This window comes from Kogia breviceps, chromosome 19, assembly GCF_026419965.1.
Source record: "Kogia breviceps isolate mKogBre1 chromosome 19, mKogBre1 haplotype 1, whole genome shotgun sequence".
Classification (NCBI taxonomy): Eukaryota; Metazoa; Chordata; class Mammalia; order Artiodactyla; family Physeteridae; genus Kogia; species Kogia breviceps.
This window is the reverse complement of record NC_081328.1, coordinates 10,283,749-10,309,363: the sequence shown is the minus strand read 5'-3', so window position 1 is coordinate 10,309,363 and position 25,615 is coordinate 10,283,749. Positions and strand designations below refer to the sequence as shown.

The following is a 25,615-nucleotide window of genomic DNA, read 5'->3' as shown; positions in this document are numbered from 1 at the left end:
ACACCTGTGCAGTGCACAGCCGGAGCAGCCAGCCATGGCCGTGTCAACTGTGTCACCCAGGAGCTGAAGGCAGGCCGTGAAAAGGACTTCCATGCTGCCAGGAGAACCCAGGTACAAGAGAACACGTAATCAAGTCCTAGAAAGGATTGGATAAATGGCAGAGGGTGGATCCCCAACGGGCGACTACCAAATCTCTGGGGAGATTTCAGCACACAGAACAGGATCGTCATGGTGCCCGGTGTCCAGTCTTGAGAGAAAAGGCAAGAGGAGGAGAGCCGTCGGTCTTGCCCTGAGGGAGCGCTCCGTCTAGTGGACAAAGGAGGAGAGAGGCCTACCTTGGGGATGAAAGTCTGCAGGAGGGAGGTGAGGGCTGGCAGTGGCGAGGGGCCGGGAAATGCACGGCAGGCCTCAAGTGCAGTGCAGACAGAGAGGAGGCCAGTGGTGGCTTGAAACAGCGAAGGCTGAATATCTCTAGAAGCTGGGCCTTAAAGGCTGGCAGAATTTGGACAGGCAGGTGGCAAGGGGCAGGCTTCCACGGGCAGGTGAGGCTAGGAGGGTGGGACAGGAAAGGTGTAGGTATGGCAGGTGGGAAGGGGGGTGGGTGGGGAGGAGGTGCCCAAGGGTGGCGAAATCTGTGGGGCTGGGGTGAAGCATCCCTAAGGGGGTGCAGAAGGCCGAGAGGAGCTCCGGAGAGCATGGAGGATGGGAGGGCTGCGTAAGGCTTGGGTGTTTCGGCAGATCCCCTCTGGTTGCTCCTGGGGTTGCAAAGCGAGGCCAGCCCGGCACGGCTGTCTTAGTTGGGAAGAGTTTGTGCTGGTTCTTGTCAGCTGCGCGGCCCCGCCCTTCCTCCCTGGGCCCCTCTACCCCTCCCTCCACACCCCAGCAGGTTGGCAGGGGTGTCTGCCCATCCGGGGGCAGGGCAAGTGGAAGGCCCTGCCGGGTGGGAACACAGACAACAGCCAAGAGGCTCTCGGAACCTCTCAGGCTGGGCCAGGACCATCTGGAGAGGCCCGGCTGGGGCCACAGGGCTGGGCCTTCCAGGCTGGAGGAACCAGTTTATTTGCTCCCAGGTGTTGGCCTCTGCTCTGAGGGGCGGAGCCAGTGGGCTGGACTGTATCAAACCCAGTAATTCGAGTGAGTAAAATACCGATCCTATAGTGGCAGAGCTGAGAGGACGCTTCCAGAAACTCATGTTCAAAGCCCTCACCACGAGGGGACACTGAGGCCTGCGGTGTGGGGTGTAGGTATTTGCCCAAGGCCACAGAAAAAGGTGGTGGCAGAGCTGGACCCAGAACCTGTGTTTCCAGAGTTTTGGCTGAGACCTTGTTATGCTGAGTCAGCCACCCCCTCACATCCCAAAGCCAGACCTTCTTCTGGGCCCCCTGCTTCACGGCTCCCAGGTGGTGGTGTGGGGAGTGGCCAGAGCTCTCAGAGGACAGAACGTTTGGAAGCTCGGGAAAGGGACCAACTCTGGGATCCTCAGGACTTTGGGGAGGTGCCAGGAGATTTGAGGCACGACTCAGAAACTCCCAGGCCTAGGGTGCTGGGATGGCTTCGCTGTGTATCTGGGGAAGAGTGTCTCGCTTCTGCGTGGAGATTGCAGATGCACCTTTTCAGGTTCCGAGGGAGGAGGCTAGGGCCAAATCAGATGACCGTGTCCCAACTCAAGGCCTTTCTAAAACTCTGCCTCCAGGAAGCCTTCGGGGCCTTCCGTGCAGTCGGGGAAGTGCTGGAGCTTGGGCCAGTCTCCGGTTCCTCTGCTGAGTTACCTGTCACAGCAGCCCACCTGGTAGGCCCCAGCAGGCCCCAGATGGAGACCCTTTGCTCCCTCTTAGCCCTGGCTGTGGTGGGGTGTGGTGAGTCAAAGACAGTACAGTTAAAACAGAGTCCTACCCCCGGCGCACGAAGCCCCAGTCCTAGCTGGTGTTCGAGTGGTGGAACACAGAGTATGAGGACATGGCTAAGCCCCACTTGCTTGGGGCCATGTCTGCGTCGGACTGGCCAGAAAGTGGGATGTTTTCTCGTATACATCTTGGTATACAGTGGTCATTCATGGCTAGAGGTGGCTTGGAGATCTTCTGGTCCTACCTGTTAATTATGCAAGTGGGACACCGAGGCCAGAAAGGCAAAGGGTTTTTCTCTGAGCGCTGGTGTCTTCAACGACAGAGGGTGTGAACTCCCAAGACCAGTGAGGCTTTGAGGACTGGGAGCTACTCAGTAGGATCTGGGTGCCCCCCAGAAATTCTCTGGGATTCCAGGCTTGGGAGAGGGAGGGACAGGGTCAGGGATTATCATCCTGGGGACAATCTGGCTCATTTTTGGGTAGCAGTCAACATGCTTTACTGTCCACTGGCATGGCAGCATCTCTTTGAAGGAGGGCTGATGTTATTCCCATTTTACGGATGAGAAAACTGAGGCCTGGAAATGTTAAGTGTCTGGTTCTGGGATCACACATAAAGTCAGAGGCAGAGCTGGAATTAGAACTCAGGTCTCTTCTTCTCTTGGATTCAGCATTCCCAGGAGTTGGAGTGTGTAACAAAGAACAGACCTGGCTGTGTCACTGGTTGCCCTTGAACTGCCCCTCTGGCCTCAGTTTCCTCGTTTGTAAAAGGGGAGTGGGAAGGAAAGAGTTCGGGGGACAGGACAGCTCTGAGTTTGCTCCAGCTCGAACACTGCTCCCTTTTCCTTCTTGGCCTCGCTCCTCACTGGCTTCACTGTGCCTTTGGGGCCCTCACCTCCTCCCTTCTCCTGCCTCACAAGGGTGGTGGGGATGGGAGGACAAATGGGGAGCCGAGGACCGGGACACGGAGAGCACCTGCCTCTTGGGAGTCCCGGGGCCCCAGCCTATCACCAGATCTGCAGCCAGGAGCCACGTGGAAGGGGGCGGCCAGGGCCCCCAGGGGGAGGGCTGGGGGTGGGAGGGGGGAGGAGAGAATGCATACCAGATGAGTTTGGAAATCAAATGGGATCTGAGCTCCCCACCCACTCCCTCAAATCTCTTTATACTCCCTCTTCTACAATTCTTGTTTTCTAAAGAGAAGGGAAATGCTACACTGCAGCCCCTTTCGCAAACGAATGGGAGCCTTAGTGAGTCACTCCGGAGGTAAATGCCACCTCCAGGGCCCCGGGTCTGCCTGCCTGCAGAGGCCTGCACAGCCGTGTGGCCACCAGGGGGCGCGCGTGTGCGGTGCCCCTGCCTGTCAGCGGCTGTGGGTGGGCGCTGCGTCCCTGCAGTGGGGCCCCCACCCCGCCTCCTCCAGACTCTCCCCAGGGTGGCATTCGTGAGGTTCACTCGCGGATGGGGTCACGGCTCAAGCTGGGGCCCGGCCGAGGCTGGGGGTGGCACGCAGGGACTTGGGCTGTGACCTGAGTGTGGGGTGAATACAGGACCTGTGGGGGAGGGCGTTGTGGTTCTGGGGCGGTCAGGACTGGCGGGGGGTGGTGGGCAGGTGCTAATGCATCTGCCTCTGGAAACCGGAGTTCTCGGGGCGTCAAGCTGTTCTCTCCAGGTATCCTGGTGGAGGGATGTGTGTGTGCTTGTCTGGAGCTTCATCTTCCGTTTTGAGGGTCAGCCTGTTAATTTGCAGACCTGGGGCAGGGAAGGCCAGCGAGGAGGCGTTCCTCCTCTTAGATGACCCGTTCTTCGAGAGGGAGGGGAAGTAGCCGTCTGTTAGCCGGGGATGCCAAACAAGGGTTGAAAGCAAAAATAGAAACGCATTGGGTTCTGTCTGGGAGGGGCGTGGAGTTGTGGTGGATCCGAGAGGCCTCTTCTGAGCTGTCTGCCGCCGATGCTGTGTTTGCTCGGCTCAGTATTTGCAGAGCACGTCATGTCCTGCGCTCCTGACCTCCTCGGGGATGGATCTAGGTGTGCAGGATCTGGGCTGCGGGCTCGAGGGGCTGCAGCTGTTCCACGAATCTGTCTTTGGGAGGTTTGGGGCTGCTGTGGCCATGGTCCAGCTTGCCGCCCTCCTGATCAGAACTCCCTTTGGCCTGCCATACCCGCCCCCCACCCCACCCCGCCAGTCCTCCAGCTTCCCACCTCCCGTGAGGCTGGTCTCAGCTGAGCAATTCTGAAATCATCCCTTGTGGTAAAGGGAGCTATTTTCAGCCTTCCCATTACTGCCCAGTGGGGGGTGGTGGGGTGGTGTTTATCCCTTTGCTGCCTTTTTCTTTCCTTCTTGTACAGTGTAATCTGGAGCAGTGGTGAGAGCATTACGCAGCCCTGCCTCCGGGGGCCTGGCTGGCAATTCCCGGTGCTGTGATTTGGCACCAAATGCAGAGCCTGGGGCAGAGGCCACCTTGGGTCCCATCCTTGCTCTGTAGTAACTCCAGAGCGGCAGGTAGCACAAATGGCCTGTCGGAGCCACCTGGGCCCTGGCTGGTGGGGACAGCTCCCCTGCTGCCGCTTGCTTCAGGCTGACGGTAGCCTTTGGTGACCTTACCAAAAAGCTGGCTGCTCATTGAGGTGGCAGCTCTAAAGGAGCACCCAGCAGCCTCCGCTGACTCTGTGACCCTCCCCAGTCTGGTGTCCCCGTGCCCCGCTTGGATGCCTGGGTCCCTCCTGGTCTCTTGTTCCCTGCTCCCCACAGTGGGTCCTGGGGGTGATCTGAAGGGGCCCCTCTGTCCTGTCTTTTGGGCTCCCTTACGGAGCAAGAATCTGGTGGGACAGAGCGGGGACATCTGGGGCTTGAGAGAATTGTTCCAAACAACTCAGAACTGTTGGGAGCCGAACTGGCAGAGCAAATGAAAGTACAATAGATGGCCAAAGCTATTAATCACGAATTCTCTCCTAAATCAGGTAATTAATGGGTATTTAAGTGGCATATTTATGAGATACCAGCAGGCCTTCAGAAAGCACATTTTTTTCCCAAAGCGACTGGTTGGCCAACTGTGTCCTGCTGGGAGACTGGGGTTGCCAGGCCACCCCCAGGCCACCCCCAGGCGCAGGGAGCATGACAGGAGGCAGGTCCCGTCTGGCTTCCCTTTTGTCACCGCAAAGAGGGATCGGAGCCCTTCTGAACTGACCTCACTGGGCTGTCGTGAGGATGATAGGAAGTGAAGGCCATGCAAATCCTTGGCAGTGGTGTAAAATGCTGCACAGAATTTAGTGTTAGCTGTGAAAATAGCCTTGGAGTTACGTGATGCAGCGCCTTGATTGTGCCTGGTGCTGTTTATGGCCAGGGTCAGGCCTCAGTCGGTGGCTAGAGGCATTCCTTCTTTTTGAGTCATTGCCGAACGTGTGTCTGGGTCTGTGACTGGGTCAAGGCTTTGTGTGTGGCTTGGCCTGTGCTCAGCTTCATGGCCTGGTTTGAGATCAGGTCCCAGTTGTTCTGTGATCGGGGTTGTGACTTGATCTGTGGTCAGCTCGAGGCTAGGCTGTGGTTGAGGTCAAGGTTGGGCCATGGCTAGTCTCAGGAAAATTCTGCATCCCGGAGCCTCAGCCTCGATTCTTGAGTCCACCCCTGGACTAATGGAGCTACGTGGGTCCCCTGGAAGCTGGATTCCTTCCGGGTCCTCCAGGATCTGGGCTCCAGGTGCTGGGAACCCCAGCACACAGGCCCTTCTGGGACTCCTGGCATGTGCCCTGAAACAGCCCAGCACACGAGCTCATCAGTGGCGCATACAGCAGTTTGGGAGATAGTTAGGACATGTTTCTATAGCAACCAACCCCCAACCAGCACTGGTTTCCTTCAATAATGCCTTTTTCTGGAAGTGGCTTCTCCTGGCCTCTTGTTTCTTCCTGGGTGGCCCCCTGGCCCCCTGAAGGCTGAGCATGGGCTGGTTGGCCCTATTAGTCTGGTCAGACTCATGCTGACCCAGAGAGGGGGCCTGAGGACAGTCCCTATGGGATACTTCCCAGAGAGGGGGCCCTCCTGAGATCTACCCGGTGCTGGGCCCTGCTGAGTGTAACAAGAGCTTTCTCTGTGCCCAGCCCTGGGCTGGGAGAGGCTATGGGCCTGGGGAGGATTCCTACCAGGTTTCTGCCTGGGGGCACCCACAGCCCAGTGGGACAGGCAGGCCTGGACCTAGTCTGCAGATTGGTGCCCTGATGGGCACAGGTAAAGGATGTTATGGAAGTACAGAAGAGGCAGGCACCCAGACCAGCACTGGGGTCAAGGAAGGCTTTCAGCTGGGGTAGGGTGGGGATGGAGGGTATTTCAGGTACCGGGAGGTTCAGGAGCAAAGTCTTGGAGGAAAAGAACATGGTATGGGCTGTGCGGGGTGGGGTGGGGGGGCTTCCCAGTGGCGACGTGTTACTGCAACGTAGGCTTTGGGTGGAGGGGCTTGCAGACAGAGCAGGTCCTGGCCTTAGGTAGCTCAAGGTTTGGGGGGCAGATAAGACACAGCCCCAGGAAGCTGCGCCGGTGGAGAGGAGAGAAGGGCCAGCCGTGCACCGGGAGCAGCCCCAAGACTGTCGGGGCTCGGGAGCTTCCGGCCTCAGGGAGAGGAGGAGAGCTCCTGCTCTGCACTCTGGGCTTCCATTCCAGGGGCTGGAGAAGAAGGAGAGGGGCCCACCCTTGGGAGCTTCCACCTGTGAAAGGACCAAAGAAAGGCCCGTGGATATCATGATTTATTTATGTTATTTAACAAACCCTTTTATAGCACTGAGTGCCAGGCACCGTGCCAACCCCTTTTCAAATATTCATTCACATAATCTTCATAGCAACCCTAGGGAAGGACTATTATTACCCCCATTTTACAGAGGCGGAGACTGAAGCACAGCGTGCTGTAGCGACATTTATTAAGATCCCCCGTTGAGAAGTGGCAGAGCTGACAGCGAGAGGAGGAAGGTAGGGCTGCGGGAGGAGGGGCAGAGAGGAGGTGGGCCTTCAGAGGCCCTCCAGCCCGTCAGTGGGAGCCTCACTCAGGGGTGAGGGAGGATGGACCCAGGGGTCCGTCCTCTTGCTGCATCTCTCACTCTGCATCCAGCAAGTGGACGGACCCCTGGGACCCCAGGCCAGAACTGTGAAGTGTGTGTGTGGGGGGGCTGTGTGGGCCACGTCTGGGCTCTGCACCCTACGTGTCCACAGGGCTCCCACCACCCACGGGACATCTGGCAGCCTGATGGTTTCCGCAGCATTGATTGTCAGCAGTTAGACCCAGATGCTTGTGCTAGTAGAACCTGCCATCCTCGTGCCTGTGTGTGTGTGTGTGTGTGTGTGTGTGTGTGTGAGAGAGAGAGAGAGAGAGAGAGAGAGACAGAGAGAGACAGAGGAGACAGAGACAGACTGGAGATGAGGGACCTGCCTGAATGAGCCCACAGCCGAGCTCTTTTGTCCCCCTCGGCCCCGTCCTCTTCCGAGGCACAGATTGCTGCAATCCAGCAGGCCTGCCAGGCCATGGTTTCAGATGTGGCCTCAGGCAGGACTGGGCACCGAAGCTGCCGCCACACTCCCGGGCAGCGGGCTCAGTGCCAGGCAGCCCACCTTGGCCAGCTCAGAGGTGCTTGTGACTCCCTGGAGGTCTGGAAATTGGTAGGTGTTACTTGAACACCCACAGGGCCGCGGCTGTCACAGCAGACGCCTATGTCCCCTCCCTTGCTCTGATGAGCCAGACTTCTTACTCTTGAGGAGAAGGTTCTGGATCCAGTGTCTCTTGGAAATGGCCCGGTTGCTTTGACCCATGTCTCTATTCTCTCCCCCCCTGCCCCAGCCTGGCCAATCCTGCTCCCGCTTCCTTTAAGGCTCAGCTTGGGCCTCCTCCCCCAGGAAGGCCTCTGGGCCCTTCAGCCTGCAGAGTGTCTGCCTCTGGGAGGTCCTGTCCACACCTCTGAGATGACATAGGGGTGGCATTTAGCCTAGAGGCTAGGCTGCCCGCCCCTCCTTTGTCCTGTGCCCCGTGCAGGGGCTGTGCAGGGCTGGGCCCGGAGGCTGGCACCCAGGAGCCGGCATTGAGCCAATTCAGCTCTGTCCCCAACTCCTGCCTCCTGGGTACCACCTGGCCCAAGGTCTGGCCCGGGAAGTGTCGGCCAATACCCGCCTCCCGCACTTTACTGTGCCAGGGCTTTCCTCACTGTGAAATGTCTTTCCCCTCAGACTGGGCTCCTGAGAGCAGGGCGGTGACTCCCTTCTGGTGGGGCTGACCTTTAGGCCGGGGCTGCCCTGGGGTTCCCGGTACTGGGTAGAGTACCCACTGCTGGCTCCTGTCCATCTGTCCAGCTGCCTATTCCTGCGTCCCTGGGAGCCAGGGCCAAGGTGGGGAAGTGGGTGACCTCTGGCTGAACCCACGCTGGGGAGACCCAGGCCTGAGACAAGGTCGAGGAGACCGCACTGGACCTGATGATGGTGGGTAGATGCGCCAGGAGAGAGGGCGGGGTTGGCTCCCCGCAGCCTCTCCCACTGCAGGCCCCCCACCCTACCCTGAGCTTTGCTGGGGGACCAGCGCATCTTGGGGTGTGAAGGATCGTTTGTTTCTCTCTGGATTGCCGGGAAGGATTGGGATATTCCCCTTTCTCTTTTGTCCTGATTCAGAGGGTTTTTTTTTTTTTTAATTTGGCCATGGCTTGAGGCATGCGGGATCTTAGTTCCCCAACCAGGGATCGAACCCACACCCCCTGCATTGGAAGCATGGAGTCTTAACCACTTGACCCCCACGGAAGTCCCCTGATTTAGAGTTTTGAATAAGTGTGGTAGAGAAGGTGGGACAGAAGGAGTCTGCTGGAAGAAGTAGACTGAGTCTTGGGCCTGCGGAAGGGACTCTGCAGCCTGGGAAGGGAAGAGAAAAGGGGACCTGGGCCCCGTGCCCTGAACTCTGCTACAGAGCGCCCAGCATGGCGGTCCTGGGCACAGACCCTGGAGTCATATGGACCTGCCTTCAAATCTTGCTTCCCTCACTTAGTAGCTTTATGGCCTCAATCGAATGACTTCACACCTCTGAACTTAATTTCCTGAGCTGTAAGATGGGGATTCAGGACACCCGCTCCACGAGGCTTGGTTAGGATTACTTTAGATAATACCTGTGCAGCAGCTAGCAGATCATTTTTGTTCATTCGCCTGTTTGCTGAACACCCCGTGGCCCTCTTTCACCTGGGACCCTGTACTGGACACAGAAAATGCAGAGAGGTGAAGGGCAGGGACCCACCTCAAGGAGATTGTGCTTCTGGGCCTTTGCCCTCGCTGTTCTGGGATCATGGCACCCACCTTCTCTGACTCTCAAGATCGCGTGTGGCCTTTAGCAACCTGACCTGTGCCCCCTATCTCTTGGGAGACTTCCTGACCCTCTTGGGCATCTGTGTTTCCCTCTTCCTGAAGTGTGCAGGTGATAGACTCTGGGTGGAGGTTGGACCCTTAAAATCCACGTGTTCTGAGCTCCCATCCACAACAAGCAGGCAACCCCCTACCTTATCCTAACCCGAAGCTTAACCCTAATCTTACCTGGCCTGGCTTCATTTCCTCTCTCACCTCCCCTTACACCTTTCTCCCCCTCCGTCACTTGTTCCAGCTCTTATCACAGGCTCTCATGCTCCTCCTCTGCCTGTCCATCCCACGTGTGTGTGCCAGGAGCTTGCACACACATACCGACGTCCACACTCACGCTTAGCATGTCTGGCTCTCTCTCATCATTCAAGTCTCCACTGATCTGACAGCTTTTCAGAAAAGTCTTCCCCTCACAGCCCTCCCAAGATGCTCTATCACTGTTTTCCTTTTTTGAAGTATGATCTTTGCCGTTCACTAAAAAGCCTGCACCCTGAAGGAAGAGATGAAGGAAACATCTTCCACCCAGAGGCCAGGTGACGGCTGCTTCTTAACATGATCCGTTCTTATAGGTTCTTTTTTACACCGGGGTAGATAACTGAGATCCCTCCACATACCTGCCTTTCCAGAGGTTGTTTGCAAGGAGGGAGGGACTGTAGCAGGTTTAAACAAACGTACAGCGTGAACTTAAAAACCAGTGCAGGTATGCATTTTGAAAACAGAGAAGATAAAAGTAAACCAGATAAAAGATGCCTTTGAAGAGAAAATCAACTGTAGATTTCGGCCACAAAGGAGAGTCAACAGTCAGGTGAAGGGTTCGTGTGGAAAGAGAAACGGCGCCGGTTCAGCGTTTATAACTCGAACAGGTGACAGAGTTCTTTTGATGACGGGGCCCATCGCCCTTGTCATCATCCCTCGTTGGATGTACAGATCCACGCGTTCATGCCTGTCTGTCCTCTAGGCTGTCATTACACCGTAGGAGACGCTCAAGGAAGGAGGACGTGGTGGAGGTAGGAAGGGACCGTTTGACTTTCTTCCCAGCACTTTCTACTGCTGAAATGATCTTTGCTGCCTCCTTGTTCCAGGTCTGCTTTCCCTGCCCACCGCCACCCTCACCCACACCCCGCAGAGTGTAAGCGCTGGGAGGGCCCCACGGCAGGGCCCCGCCCTGTCCCTCTTATTCACCTCAGTGTCCCTAGCGTCTCACACAGTGCCTTGCAGGATGGACAGCTCCCTTTGACACCCAGAAGGCCCTTCCCTCTCTGCCCACCTCGAGCTGGGAGAACATCTCCCTCAAATGGAGCTGAACTGGCCTCCCTGCAGCCTTGCCTGCTGGCGGGTTCTCCCCACTGGGATTCTCACCAAGGCCAGCCCGTCACACACGTCATGGGTGTTGCGGTGACCTAAGATGGTGGTGGCCTGCAAGGATGGGTGTGGTGGTGGGAGTGAAGGAGGGACAACTTCCAGAGCTCTCCTCTTTTCCTCAGGCTCCAGCACACACTCTATTTAGGAGGGAGAGGTTGGCAGGAAGATCCTTGCCCTTCTTCATTCTCAGGTGCAGTATATGCTGTACAGGTACGAGACCCACCATAGCCAGGACCTTCTTGCTGAACCCTCACTATTCAAACTCAGGACCCAAATCGACTCAGATCCAGCTGCAGACAAACCCATCGCTACTTAAACCCTTGCTGCTCACCATACAAAACTCAGGAACCGAGTAGATGAGTCTGATATGACTGTCCTGACTATCTAGATTCTTCCTTTCTTAGTAATGGAATAGATTTGGACAGCAAGGGATATTTGCACATTCATATAGGATGTCTGATAGTTTTTATACCTTTAGCATCTATAAAAGGGATAGGTTTATATGAGAAAACATATAAAATTAGTGTAAAATCAAGAAGAATTTTAAGTGATTGTATTTTTTGAATCACAGAAATCTTCATGTACATTTGATTTATACCTAAGCACTTCTTTACTTTATTTTGATACTGTTGTAAATGGTATTGTTTTTCAGATTTCAAATTCCAGTTCATTGCTGACATACAGGATTGCAGCTGACTTTTGTATTTTGATCTTGTATCCTGTGGTCTTGCTATACTCAATTATTAGTTCCAGTAGGTTCTTTTTTTGTAGATTTTGCAGAGTTTTTGTTTTCTAGATAGACAATCATGCCATCTGAGAATACAAGCAGTTTTGCTTTTTCTCTTCCAACATGTATACCTTTTATTTCTTTTTCTTGTCTCATTGCACTAGCTAGAACTTCCCCCACATACATTTGGGAAAGGGTCCCATATCCACGTTAGAAATACTCAGTATGGTGAATCTCGATTCTCAAACTCCCTTGCAATAAATCCAGGGGTCACGGGCAGGAAATTGCTGATCAGCCTGTCATGCCATCCACACTGTTGGGTGAGAATCAAAAGCTTAGAGGGTCCCCACAGGGAGTGTAGGGCAGACCCAGCTTTACACCTAGAAGTGACTCGCAGGTCAGTGTTCCCTGTGGCTTCTGCCTTTTCTGTGTTTCAGAAAATGCTTTTGGCCTGGCTCCAAGCCACGGAGCTCAAGCTGGGTGTGTGTTTGGGAGTTTGTGGTGGCTGGGGCAGGAGGGACAGGCAGGAGGGCTGTGTCCCTGGGCTGACCTGTGCTGGCCTCTCCCTTCAGGAACAGTTTACGTTCTGAGATCTGAGCTCAGGGCAGGGAACAGTGCCAGCATCCTGCAGGGTGACTGGGTGTGGGGAGCTGAGGCTGCAGCAGATTTTCTGAGGACTGCATTGTAATGGGCATTCTAGCCATGGCTGGGGGAATGCCCACCTCTCACTGGTTCATTCACATCTACTGTGTGCCAGACTGGCTCCTCAAACATCAGTCGGAGTTGAAAAGTTTCAGAGGAAAGTCTCTGTCAGATTCCTCATTGCACAGATGGGGAAACTGAGGTAGGGGCGTTGCCGATGCAGGATGGCCAGGGCCGTGCGGAGGGAGACATACCTTTGTGTGCATGGCAATTTTACTGTTTTCCATTGAATTAAGATGAAGTCAATTGTAAGATGCATCATTATTTTCTATACCCCAGGAAAGAATAAACAATGCCAACTAAATGAGGACATGCCATCATGTAAGACACACCCCAGTTTTAAAGATGTTGAAGTGTGAAAAAAATGTACGTCTTAGAACCGATAACATAAATTTATAAAATTAATAGTCATATGAAATTATATGTGCAGGGTAAAAATTGAGTTTTCCCTGCTTCTTATCAAATTCTACTCTGTAGAGATAATCTCTATTGATGTTTTGGTGCCTGTCCTCCCAGACATTTTAATGCATGTGTGAGTATATTTATATAATAATTACTGTTGTGAGCACTTGCTATACGCTAGGCCCTGTGCTAAGCACCTCGATGTATTTTATTTCATCTTCACAATAAGCACATGGGGCAGGTATGAGCTTTCCTCACTTTATAGCAGAGGAAAATGAGGCACAGAGAGGTGAAGGGACTCTCTTGACATCACACAGCTTCTAAGAGGCAAGGGCCTGAGCCTGAATCTAGGCCTCTTCCAACCTCAGACCCTGAGTTCTTAACTAACATGATGTATATATCCTCAGCGTGCAGGTATATTTTTCAAAAATGGGGTCAAAAGATACCTACGGTTCTGGGACCAATGTGCATTTCTTTTCTTCTACCCATACTCCGTGGGCATCTTTCCATGTCAATACATAAGGAGCTACTTGATTTTCCTACCAGTTGCAAAGAATTCCCTTGATGACCGTGTATGAATGTATGTCTGGTCCACTGTGGATGGATACTGGGATTTCTTCCAGTTTATTGGTATTACCAGAACACCAAGATGATCAACTCTATATTGCCACCTTTGTATACTTCTCTGATTATTTCCTCAGGAAAATTACCAGGTCAATTTTCTTCTAACACTTTTATGGTTTTAATGTTTACAGTTAGATTGGACTTCATCTGCCATCTCCAGTAATTCACGTGTCCAGGGAGCAGGTGGAGGGGTTCCTGGATGTGCTGGGCACCAGCTGGTTCCATGAGAGTCCCAAAGTGCCAAGTAAAGGGGGCTCTGAGAATGGGGGGCAGGGGAGGAGGCTTCCGACCCAGCTCTGCTTCTGGCCTTCCTCCCCCTGGTCACGGGGTAGGAGGTGGGTTGAGGCTGAGCTCAGGGCAAGGGGCCACGTTTTCTATGTGCCCTTGCTCCTGCCTGCTCTGGAGAACCTCTCAGCCCCATGTCCTGGCCTCTGCAGATATTAATAATAATAGCAGTCACCATCACTGAGCGCCCCCCTAGATAGAGGTGCTGAGCATGCATTATTTCTGATCCTTCGAGCTCGGGATTGATTGTTGCCGATATTTTGTAGAAGGGGAAATTGAGGCTGTGGTATGGAGAGGAAATGGCCGCAGAGGTTGCAAGTGGCAGAGACGGGGTGGAACTCAAGTTCAGGTCCCCCTTCTCTTAGTGTGGGGCTTTTTCCCCAGGGGAGGCTGCAGTCCTTCCCTGGCCTGCACACGTGTGCAACAAACAACACTGGCGCCCTTCAGGGTGTCTGCTTCTCCTCTCCTCCACCCTCTTAAAGCCGGGCTTGGTCACGTGACTTGCTTTGGCCAATGACATGAGCAGAAGTGTGTCACGTGTGGGAAGACTCATTTACGACTGGGCGTGCCTTTCTGTGCTCTCCTTCGCTGCGAAGTCTCAATTCGAGATGCTGGCATCATAAGGTGGCGTCTTTGAGTGCCCGCCGTGGCCAGAGCCCCCTTCCTACCTGTGTGTGAGTGAGGAATGAACCGCTATTGTTTTTTTGTTTGTTTTGCGGTACGCGGGCCTCACACAGTTGTGGCCTCTCCCCGTTGCGCAACACGGGCTCCGGACGCGCAGGCGCAGCGGCCACGGCTCACGGGCCCAGCCGCTCCGCGGCATGTGGAAACTTCCCGGAACAGGGCACGAACCAGTGTCCCCTGCTTCAGCAGGCGGACTCTCAACCACTGCGCCACCAGGGAAGCCCTCCGTTATTGTTTTAAGATCATTTATTAACACAGCAAAACTTACCTGATGCTTCCTGATACACCGTGTCGCCTTGTCAACACCTCGTAACTACCTCTGGTCTCGGTTTTGGTGTGTTCAAAATGGGCACCCTCGTTCCTGCCCCACTGAGCCGTCTCAGAAAGGAATTTGGGTGTTAAATGAAAGCATAGCGGTGGGAGGGCTCTGTGAGGTGCTGTGCACTTGAAGTCAGGAGGGCAGGGACGCGCAGGAGGCCGACTAAACCTTGGTCCAGGGGCAGTCTGGGTTTACCTCCTTCATGCCAGGACACGGCCTCAAGCTTGACTAATAGGTGTGTTTCCTTTGGCAGGTGGCCCTCCCCCGGGCGGTGGTGCCCCCTGGCACCTTCGAAATGTCCTCAGCGACTCAGTGGAGAGCTCTGATGATGAATTCTTTGATGCTAGAGGTGAGTGAATCTCATTGTCCTATCACTGTCTGGGTGACCTTTTTAGAAGCTCCAAGAAGGGGATCCCTGTTGGGAGTTAGTATCTCTCCCCACTCAGACACTGCAATTCCGTGCTTCATTATTACCCGATCTGTGAGTCCCCTCAGGGCTGGGGCTCAGTGTCCAGTCATTCACTCTTTGAGATATTTGCTGAGTCCCTACAATATTTCAGGCGCTTACCATACTGCAGTGAACAGGTAGGCGTGGCCACTGCCCTCATCAAGCTGACGGTCTAATGGGAGAGGCAAACATCAAACAATTACATACAGGAAAATACAGTCACAAATGGGAACTAATACTCCTGAGTAAAAAGCAGCAAGTGTTAATAGAAAGAGTGATGATGGGGGTACCTGATTTAGGCTGGGGAGGTCCTTAATATCCTCTCTGCAGCACTGAGGGTAGGAGCTGGCAAGAAGAAGAGTGGGAGGAAAGAGCCTTAGGCAGAAGACGCAACAGGTATGATGGGGCTGAAGCAGGAAAGACGGGGCTTTCCAGGAACTGGAGGCCCATGTGGCAGGGGTTAAGGAGAGAGAGATGAGGCTTCATGTGACCCAGTAGGTGACTCTCAAGATAAGCCCACAGATGGGAGGGGGAGCTGGAGTGGAGATGTGGACCAGTCAGAAAGATTATTGCAGATGTTCAGGGGAGAGACGAGGGAGGGGAGGACATCAGCTCTGCATTTCAGTGCTGGGTGCATGGCCTGCCTGCAGGACATAGCAAGGGGTGCTATCTAAGTGAGGATGGGAAAACAAGAAACATTCCAAGGATTGGAGAAGAGGGCACCAGATGGGGCGGGCATTTCAGGCAGAGAGCATGGTCTTGGAGATGAGGACATGCAGGGCAGGCGTGGGGACCAGTGGAAGGCAGAGTCTGCCTGGACTTCAGGAGAGAGGACCCTCACAGTCATGCTGGCCTGGGCCGTGTGGGGTTGGGTGAGACGCACAAGCCTAGGAGGGTCTCCAGGCTACGAGGGTCCCCAAGTCTCACTTGGCTGGCTCAGCTCCACTCTGGGAAGTCTCCATATTTGGGGGATTGACTTACTCCCGGGATGGGGCCAGCGTTCGAGTACTGGCTGAACGGGGTCTTGAAAGAGAAACAGAGCATGTGCTGGCATGACCCCAGGACCCAGAGCAGGACACTTGGGACATGGTCTCAGCCGTGCCATTGACTTGTTCTGTGATCTTGGGCAAGTCTTTCACTTTCTCTGGAGACTGTATCCAGTTCAGGTGATTTTCAGGGAGGCACGGTGGGGCGGGCAGTGAGATTCTGCCCCAGCCTGAGCCTCCCCAATTCTTGACTCTGGATGGAGTACCCCCTCCCTGATGCTAACCCCAGACCAGCCCATTTGGGGCTTCTTTCCTGTCTCCCATTGGCGTCTGATTGGAGTGGCAGCCAGGGCTGACTTTCTCCATAGCAACTGACCCAAAGTGTGACAACAACGGCTTCAATATTTTGATGCTTAGGACACTTTCATTTAAAATATTTTTGCATGGGCTTCCCTGGTGGCGCAGTGGTTGAGAGTCCATCTGCCGATGCAGGGGACGCGGGTTCGTGCCCCGGTCCAGGAAGATCCCACATGCCGCGGAGCGGCTGGGCCCGTGAGCCATGGCCGCTGAGCCTGCGCGTCCCGAGCCTGTGCTCTGCAACGGGAGAGGCCACAGCAGCGAGAGGCCCGCGTACCGCCAAAAAAAAAAAAAAAAAAAAAAATATATATATATATATATATATATATATTTGCAGTTCCTCAGGGCTCTACATTCCCAGATGACAAAGATGGCTCCGTGCGGGACGCGTCTGCAGGTGGCGCCGGTCAGTTCCGTCTCCATCCCCATGGGCCCTATGCACCTGCTTTCCTTCTGAGCAGCTGTGGGTCCATCCTGCTTCCCTCCCTGCAGACCCTCAGCATTCTGTCCTCTGCCTCCATGATCTCACTGCTCTGTCTGCAGTTCCCAAAATGGCCTCACCTCTCACTCCTCTCTTATGGGTGGCCCCACCTTCTCTTCTATTCCTTTGTCTCAGCTCCTCCCCGCCCTCCTCACCTCCGTCTCTCCTTCTCTCCACTCTCCCAGGATCACACACTCTCCCATCTCTTTCCCTGTCTTCTACCTCACAGCACTCCCTAGCAGACCTCTGAACGTCATGTCTCTGAACCTCTCCTGTGTCACGTCTCCGAGCATCAGTAGCTCTCAGCCCCAAGATCAGCCAACAGGCTGCTGGAACCTCTTTGGTTCTGCGTTGCCAACTCCTCACCTCCTATCTCTTCCCTGCGGTCTCCCTGGACAAGCCTTTTGCATATTTCCTCCAATCAGGGCAGTAAGAGGTAAAGCCATCCTCCTTCTCTGCTCCCAAGAGCTTTCTCAGCATCTGGGCCCAGGCCACGAGTGTCCGGCTTTCTGAGCATGCTCTGAAGGGTCTCCTCCCTGCCTCTGTTCTCCAGCCCAGGCTGAGCCCTGACCCTGGCCTGGGTGTAGTCTCTGTCCCCACCTGCAACCTGCTGCCTCTGCAGTTCCACCTCCAGCTGTAGTGGAGCCACATTGTCAGGAACAGAGGCCAGAGCATGGAAGGGACCTCTCAAGATCACACAGCAACGTGGGGGCAGAGGGGCTGGAGCCCAGGAGCTTAGTTTCCAGGTCAGGCCTTTTTCTTCGACTTATTACCAAAAATGGGGCCCTCCTCCCTCCCTTTCTTCCTTAAGCTCCATCCCACTTGTCCAGCACTAGGGTTTACCTGGTGGGACAAGAGACCTTCATGGCTCATGGTCTAGAAGCAGAGGAAGACGCTTAGGCTGCGGGGGCTCTGGTTGTGTATGTAAGGCATGGGAGGGACTGGGGGGAGGTCAGGGAGGAGTATGGAGCTACCCGGGACCATGACAATCCCCTGGGCAGGATGCCAGCTCCCTGGGCTGTGGCAGCAGGCATGGGGCCTCAGGGTGGCTGGTACCCGTGATTGGATGCTGCAGGATGGGTGATGGGGTCCAGGCTCCCAGACCCAGAAGAAGCACCACTCCCCATCCTGTCAATACAGTCAAAGGGTATTGGGGAGCTACAGTCCAGCAAGATTGGAGTGCAGAGTGAGGGAAACCCATGGTGGCCAAGAGGGGACATGCCTCAAACCCATGTCAGAGCTAGGGGGCCCTCAAGGTCTTTGAGTTCAACACCCTGGCCTCATTTTACAGGCTGGAAAACTGAGGCCAAAGAACTGGGAAACTTGTTCAGGGTCACACGAAGGGTCAGGCAGAGCAGGGGCTAGAACTCAGGGTCATTTATTTACTCTCTCAGGTATTTATTGAGCATCTGTCCATCCCCCTATTCCAGGTGTTGGGGATACAGGGCAGGTGGACACTGTCGTGGCCCCCATGGAGCTTACAGTTTAGTGGTGATGGGTGGGAAGACAACGTACAAGCAAGTGCGTTCTATTGATAGTTTCCATAAATAAAATAATGCGGAGGAACAGACACCTCACCAAAGAAGGTAGATAAATGAAAACTGAAAGGTGAAAAATGAAAATATGCTCAACATCGTTAGTTATTAGGAAAAGGTAAACTGAAGCCACAATGAGATACTGCCTCATACTTACTAGAATGACTAATTAAGACAACTGACCAGGATGGGGAGGCATTGGGACTTTTTTTTTTTTTTTTTTGCGGTACGCGGGCCTCTCACTGCTGTGGCCTCTCCCGTCGCGGAGCACAGGCTCCGGACGCGCAGGCGCAGCGGCCATGGCTCACAGGCCCAGCCGCCCCGCGGCACGTGGGATCCTCCCGGACCCGGGCACGAACCCAACGTACCCCGCATCGGCAGGCGGATTCTCAACCACTGCGCCACCAGGGAAGCCCGGAATTGAGACTTTTAAAGTCTGCTTAGTGGGAACGTATGATGGGACAGCCATTTTGGAAAACAGATTGCAGCTTCTTAAAAAGTTAATCATAGTTAACTACCTGTCCACTCCTAGGTGTTTACACAAGAGGGAAGCAAACGTGTGTCCACCTAAAGACATGTACCTGAATGTTTATAGCAGCTTTATTTATGATCGCCCCAAAGTGAAGACAACCCAATGTACATCAATGGGTAAACGAATAAACAAATTGCAGTGCTTTCATGTATTCCGTATTCATGAAATACCACTTGGCAATAAGAAGGAATGAACTGATACAACAATACGGATGAATCTCAAAATAATTGTGCTGAGTGAAAAAGAGTCAGACTGAGAAAGAGTGCATGTTATGATTCCATTTATAGAAAACTCTAGAAAATGCAAACGAGTCTGTGGCAACAGGAGCAGATCAGTGTTTGCCTAGGGGGTGGGGAGGAGAGATCAAAGGGACAGGAGAAAAGTTCTGAGTGTGATGGATATATGTCCACTATCTTGATTAGGGTGGTGGCTTCCTGGGTGTGCACATATGTCAAGACTTACCAAATTGTACTTTTTTTTTTTTTTTTTGGCCGCACTGCACAGCTTGCGGGATCTCAGTTCCGTGACCACGGATTGCACCCGGGCCCTCGGCAGTGAGAGCGCCGAGTCCAACCACTGGACCGCCAGGGAATTCCCAAATTGTACATTTTAAATATGTGTAGTTTATTAAATGTCAGTGATAGCTTTAGTAACGCCGTTAAAAAAACAAACGGCATTACTAAATATATATATATATATATATATCCCCCAGTATAACATAAGGGACTGTGATAGAGTGGCTGGGCAATTTGGAGGCCCCCAGCGGATGTGGCCTTGACCTGAGAGCTGAATAACAAGACATGAGCCAGGTGAGGATCTGGGGGAACAGTGTTCTGGGTAGTGGGAACAGCCAGTGCGAAGCTTTTACCGGAGGAGTGAATAGGAAGGCTGGCGTGGCCAGAGGAGCAAGGGGGCGCCTGCTCAGCGCTGTGCGGGGGGGCAGACCCGGCCCATTAGCCTCTGGATGTGCTTTCCTGCCCAGGCTCTGGAGTGGCCCTGTGTACCCCGCTCCTGTCCCAGGACACCGGAGACTCAGAACTCAGAATCTCTGAGGGTGGAGGGAAGTGGCGCTGGTCATCTGGGGTCAGAGCAGCCAGGTTTTCCTCAGGGCTGGGGCAGTGACTGGCCACTGTCTGACCTCAGGTGAGTCTTGAGCCCCTGGACCCCGGGTCCCCCCTCTGGAGCACAGCAGGGGTACAGGGTTTGTCTCGTGGCTGGAGTGGAGGGTGTCGCTTTGGGAAGCTGGGCAGAGGAGCCCTCAGAGAAGCAAAGCACAGGGGTGTCGCTGACCCCTGACCCTCCCTCTCATTAGGGGAGGGGACGTGGAGAAGCAAATGCCAAGGAGCTGCCCCAAAGGCTTCTGGGAATGGGCTGAGTGGGGACCCCTTTGTGATAAGAGAGGGTGGTGGTACGGCCGTAGGTGGGGCAGGGGGCGAGCGGTCCCCAGTCGGGGAGGTTAGCAATCTTGTGTCCCAGAGGCCCCAGAGCAGCACATATGTGGTCCATGGAGAGACTGGCCTGTCGGCCTCAGGCAAGGGGTGATGGAGGGACCTGGACCGGCTGATGGCCGAAGGTGACCGAGCCCTCGGCTCCATGAGCTGCAGGTGAAGCCTGCCCAGCGCGGGACAAGGAGGTTCCCCGCTTTGAAGTCCTGTGGGTCCAGCAGACCCAGAGGCCCCAGGGTAGGAAGAAAGGCTTTCGCTGTATCCAGGTTTTGTTCCGGGTTGGAGTCAAGTCTGAGGTCAAGGCCAGGGGCGTGGTACTGGTGGGTGAGGCTGAGCCTGGCACCTAGAATGGGCAGGGACTGGGGCTCAGAGTGGTCAAAGTAGATGCAAAAACTCTGTCTGCACCAGGGGTCACCGGGGTTGAGCATTGGCACACAGAGAACAGTCACCAGAAGTCGAAAAGCAAAATCAATAACCAGGACATTTATTCAGCTAAGCCCTTTGCGGCCTTTGGCCTCCAGTGGGAGTCTTGTACTACAGTGAGGGGAAACGGAGGCTCAGAGCTGAGGCATGCGTCTCCCTGGTTCTCCTGAGTGACTCCAAAAGGAGCTTTCTCGGCTGCTGCTTCCGTGTGTGTGTGTGTGTGTGTGTGTGTGTGTGTGTGTGTGTGTGTGTGTGTGTGTGTTTCTTGCTGCCACTCGGGACAAGCCCATTGTTGCCAGAGTGAAGATCTAAAGCTGAGTACTGAGTGCAGGGGCAGAGGAGCGGCCCAGAGAGGGAGAGGAATCTTGTCTGTGAGGTGGGGGGCCAGGGAGCAGCTGGAGAGACAGGCAGGCTGAAGCCTGGGGCGGGGGGTTGGGCAGCAGAGAGTACAAGGAAGCCCGGGAAAATACGAGAAAGCAGAGAGGGAGAGAGAGCAAGAGAGACTCAGAGAGGATGGGAGAGAGGGACACACACACACACACACACACACACACACACACACACACACACACACACACACACACACACACACACACACACACACACACACACACACACACACACACACACACACACACACACCAAGAGAGCCACCAAGAGAGTTGAAAGAGAGACAGTGACCCAGGAGAGAGAGAGAGGTCAGAGACACCAAGAAGGCCTGCAGAGATGGACAGCTCCTGAGGGGCAGGCACCCAGAGAAAGAAAGAAACCCAGACTAGGAGAGAGATCAAGAAAGAGACACATCCGCCCAGAGAGAGGAGAGAGACAGGTTCTGGGATAAAGACAGAGGCAAGAGCAAAGAGTAATCGTGCTGGAGGCCCAGAGGGAGGGACAGACACGGCAGAGAGCCTGAGACAGAGAAACCCCAGGACCCAGAGGGACAGAGATCAATGGAAAGGGACCTGGTCTGAGTGGGTCAGGGATGGCATCAGGCAGGGAGGAACACAGGGAGAGTCTGAGAGGAGATACATTTCCTGGAGAGATAGACGGAAGGCTGAGAGGGAAAGATGGAGGTGGGTCATGCAGATACAAGGAAGAGGGAAAAGATGCTGAAGCCTCTCGGCGTTCTGATAGCCTCACATACACCGTGGGATAGGGATTACGCATTATACAAAAACCAGGATCTAGGACGTGTGAGCACCTGCTGGATACCCAGCACTGGACCAGGAGCCCCAGCTCACTCATCTGACTGTGTCAGTTTCCCATTGTGCTTTTTCACAAAGCTGAATTCCTACAGGACGGAGGTCGTGTCTCAGGCTGCATACAGCAGCTGCTCAGGAATCCCTCCGTTGTGGAATGAATGTTAAATGAACAAGCAGAAAACCGCGCGCTTGGGTAACTGAGCCAGAAGACATAGGCACTCAAGGTGGGCGACAGGCTGACCCTGACGACCCCGATCCAAAGCTGGGACAAAATGACATAGGGGTAGAGGCAGCAGCATAACTGGAACTGGGGCATAACTCCACACGCTCTGGTGGTGTTGGTAATGGTGGTACCATCATCTGCCTGTGCTGTTATCCACATCTGCGCTCCTCCCGTGTGCTAGTCACGCTTATGCATGCTTTACCTCCATCACCTCATGATCTGATTTAATCCTCACGGCAATTCTATGACGTGGGCATTGCTATGATGTCATTTTATAGATGAGGAAATGGAGGCTCATAAAGCATAAGTTACTGTCCAAGATCGGATAGCTGGCAGATGGTGCATCCAGGATCGAAAAGAATCAATGTAACACCAGAATGGAGCTCTTAATCCGCTGGTGATCCTGCTTCCCCAAGAATAATACCACCTGATATTTGTCTAGAGCATTTTGGCTTGTGCAGCCTTTTCAAATTTACTATGTCAGTTGTCCTCATGAAAGTTTGCTAGAAAGAGTTGTGGAACCAGAGCTGTTATTCCCATTTAAGCAATAAGAAAATAGGGGGCTTCCCCGGTGGCGCAGTGGTTGAGAGTCCGCCTGCCGATGCAGGGGACGCGGGTTCGGGCCCCGGGCCGGGAAGATCCCACGTGCCGTGGAGCGGCTGGGCCCGTGAGCCGCGGCCGCTGAGCCTGCGCGTCCGGAGCCTGTGCTCCGCAGCGGGAGAGGCCACAACAGTGAGAGGCCCGCGTACCAGTCAGGGCTCTGCCCAGAGCATGATGCTGCCTAGAGGTGTAAACCGTGCCCAGATGGAACACACCGGGTTCAGGAAACTGTCTGCTTGTGTGTGGTGCTTGAGCGGCCAATACAGGATGTCCAGGGCAGGCAGGCCATCAGGAGGGCAGGATTTTAGGACTCTTGAAATAGTATATCTGGGTTTAAATCCTGGCTCTAGCCGGTGACCTTCAGCAAGTTACTGAACTATTTTCCGTGCTTCAGTCTCCTTGTCTGTAAAATGGAGGTAATAATAATTGTACTTTTTTAGTACTGTTAGGAGAATTAAATGAATTTGTATTTGTAAAACACTTAATAACAACCTCAGTGCATACTGAGGACTTGGTAAGTGGTGTTGAATAGATCACATAAAATAATCACAGAAGGCAGGAGGAGGTGTCCCAGCCAGAAATGGGGTCTGGATTACTGAGCTTGAGGGATTCAGAACTCTGGACAGATCCCCCCAAGCTTTAGATTTACCACATTGGTTCCGTCTACTCTGTGAAGTTCTTTGGCAGTGAGATGGGTCTTATCTCTTTTTATTCTTGCTTATGATGAGCTTAAGGATTCTCCTCACTACCCTTTAATGTCTGTTCTATGAGAAAAGGTACAAAGCTCTTCACCAGGAAGGCCCGTCTCTTTAAAGAGAGAGAAGGGGCATTCCTGTGGGTTTGTTCTTGAGGAAATGTCCCTTTCTGGGATGAGGGACGGCACCAGGTGTGTGTAATTGATGTGTGGGACCCAGGGGCTTGTGTTCGGTGTGTTACGGAATATGACCTCACCAGTTCCTCTAAGCTCAGGCTGGGAAAGGGCAAGGATAGAGACAGGGTTGAGGGGAGGACTAAAGGGAGAATGGAAGCATTAAGAGGTTCATAAGGTTGAGATGTGGGCCAAGGGTTCCATATAGCTTAGGGCTTGCTTAGAGGCAGAAGTCTTCAGTTACTCCAGAGCTGCTCCTGCACCACTCAAATCCTGATCTGCTCAAATAAGGAGGGCAACTCACTCCTCATGTGAAGAAGTAACCTTACTGTCTCCCATCTGTAAGCACCCCCTGTGCACCAAGACCTTTATATTCATTATCTCCTTTAATCCTTACAACAACTCTGTGATTAGACATTGGCAGTCCCATTTTACTGATAGGAAAACTGAGGCTCAGAGAAGCCAAGTAACTCACCCAAAGAAAAACTGCTACCTAGTGGTAAGGCTTTACTTTTTCTTCCCAAACACACTGGCTTTCAAGAAATACCACTCGTAGTGCTAGGAATGGAGCCTTCTATGAGTGTTCAGCCTCTCTCATGACTGTTCCCTTGTTACTTTTTTTTTTTTTTTCCTGTAACATGTGGAGACCCAGTAGGGTATAACAACAATGCCTTCTTGCAGTGAAAAATTCCTGGATGTCTTATACCTGTCTGTAACTATAGACACTTTCAATAGTTGACACCGTCCTCCACTCAAAGGAGGAAATAAATACTCCCTGAGATATAAGCTCCTGCTAGGACTGCCTCTACACAGCCCTGCCGGCTCATGCCCGTCTTTACTTCTTTCCGCAGAGGAGGTGGCGGAAGCGAAGAACGCCCTCCTCATTGGGATGAGCCAGTGGAACTCCAATGACCTGGTGGAGCAGATCGAGACCATGGGGAAACTGGAGGAGCATCAAGGTAAGATGCTGCTTCTCTCCTGGCTGGGCGTATACCTGTGTGTGTTGCGGACAGTGCGCAGTTTGAAGTGATGGCAGTTTGGGGCTAGAACCTGGGTTTTCTATGAAGAGTCGTCTATCTGTCCGGGAACTTCGCCTACAACCCCTGAATTCTATGACCTGCAGGAATCCTCCTGGGGACTTCTGCAGGGTTTTCTGTGGCAGAGAAACTCTAGGATACTTCAGCAGAGCTTCCTGTGTTCGTTGGATGACCACCCAGGAGCGTGGGTAGTGAAGGGCAGCTGGCAGGGTCCAAGCTCCTTGGAATCTTCTAGTTAATGTAGGGTGGTAGCAACTGGAAAGCCTTTGGGAGTGGGCAGGGGAGAGGGGCAGCAGTTGGGGTTGTAACTTCCTTTGGTTGAATTGTTGAAGAAGGTTATGGCCGGGGATTCGTCCAGAGGCTTTTTAAGGAGGGGAGTTTTGACCAGGAGCTTAATCAGCAGACAAAGCAGGCGTATTCTTTCAGGCATCCATCCTCTGTCCATCTGACCGTTTCATATTGTGAACAGAATGTTCCTTGAGCACCTACTATGTATAAGTGCTTGGTAGGTGGGACCAAAGGTGATTTAACTAATAAGGCTTCTGCCTTGTGATGTGTCCCAGAGTGTAAGTCAGAACATAAGGGGGTCAACCCTTAAGCTGAGGGTTGTTGGGCCCAGAGGGGAGAGGCAGGAATCTTAGAAGGAGGCAAGAGAGGGGGTCTCAAGGAAGCGTTCTTGACAATGAACCTGTGGACCCAGGCTTCACAAGGCAAGTGGAGGATGGAACCAAGGAGCTCACAAAATCTGAGATGGCATATGGGGAACCTGAGGCTCAGAGAGGGGCTGTAGTTGACTGAGGTCACACAGGAGTGAGAAGCAGAGCCGGGGCTAGAACCCTCTCCAGGATCCAGGGTGCCTCTGCTTCTGTTAGCTTTCTCTGTCCCTCCTCCCCACCCAGTATATCACTCCTTCTACTTCCCCTCCTTCCTCCCCACCTCCTCCTCTCCTCCCTCTCTCGGCCGCATCTTTCCTATCATGGTCTGGGCCAGGCTACCTATCAGGAGACGCTCAGTGAGACGGTCCTGGCCTAGCCCAAGAGAATGACCATTTTGGTGCTGACCATCTTGGTGGTAGCTGTCTTACCCCAGCATCTCTTCCTTTTCTTACCCTCCCCCATCGTGGCCTCCTTGGTTCAGAGCCCGCTCCATACCAGCTTGCCCATCCTGAGAAATGGA

The 25,615-nt window shown here is 53.8% G+C and overlaps 1 protein-coding gene across 1 annotated transcript in view; it reads left to right on the top strand.

Annotated features, from left to right (window-relative positions):
* The window catches only part of PITPNM3 (PITPNM family member 3), an 89,111-nt gene that overhangs the window by 2,593 nt on the left and 60,903 nt on the right, over nt 1-25,615 (top strand). Inside the window, exons 2-3 of the mRNA XM_059046669.2 lie at nt 14,556-14,651; nt 24,254-24,361. Coding sequence (XP_058902652.1) covers nt 14,556-14,651; nt 24,254-24,361 — 204 coding nt within the window. The remainder of the gene's footprint in view (nt 1-14,555; nt 14,652-24,253; nt 24,362-25,615) is intronic.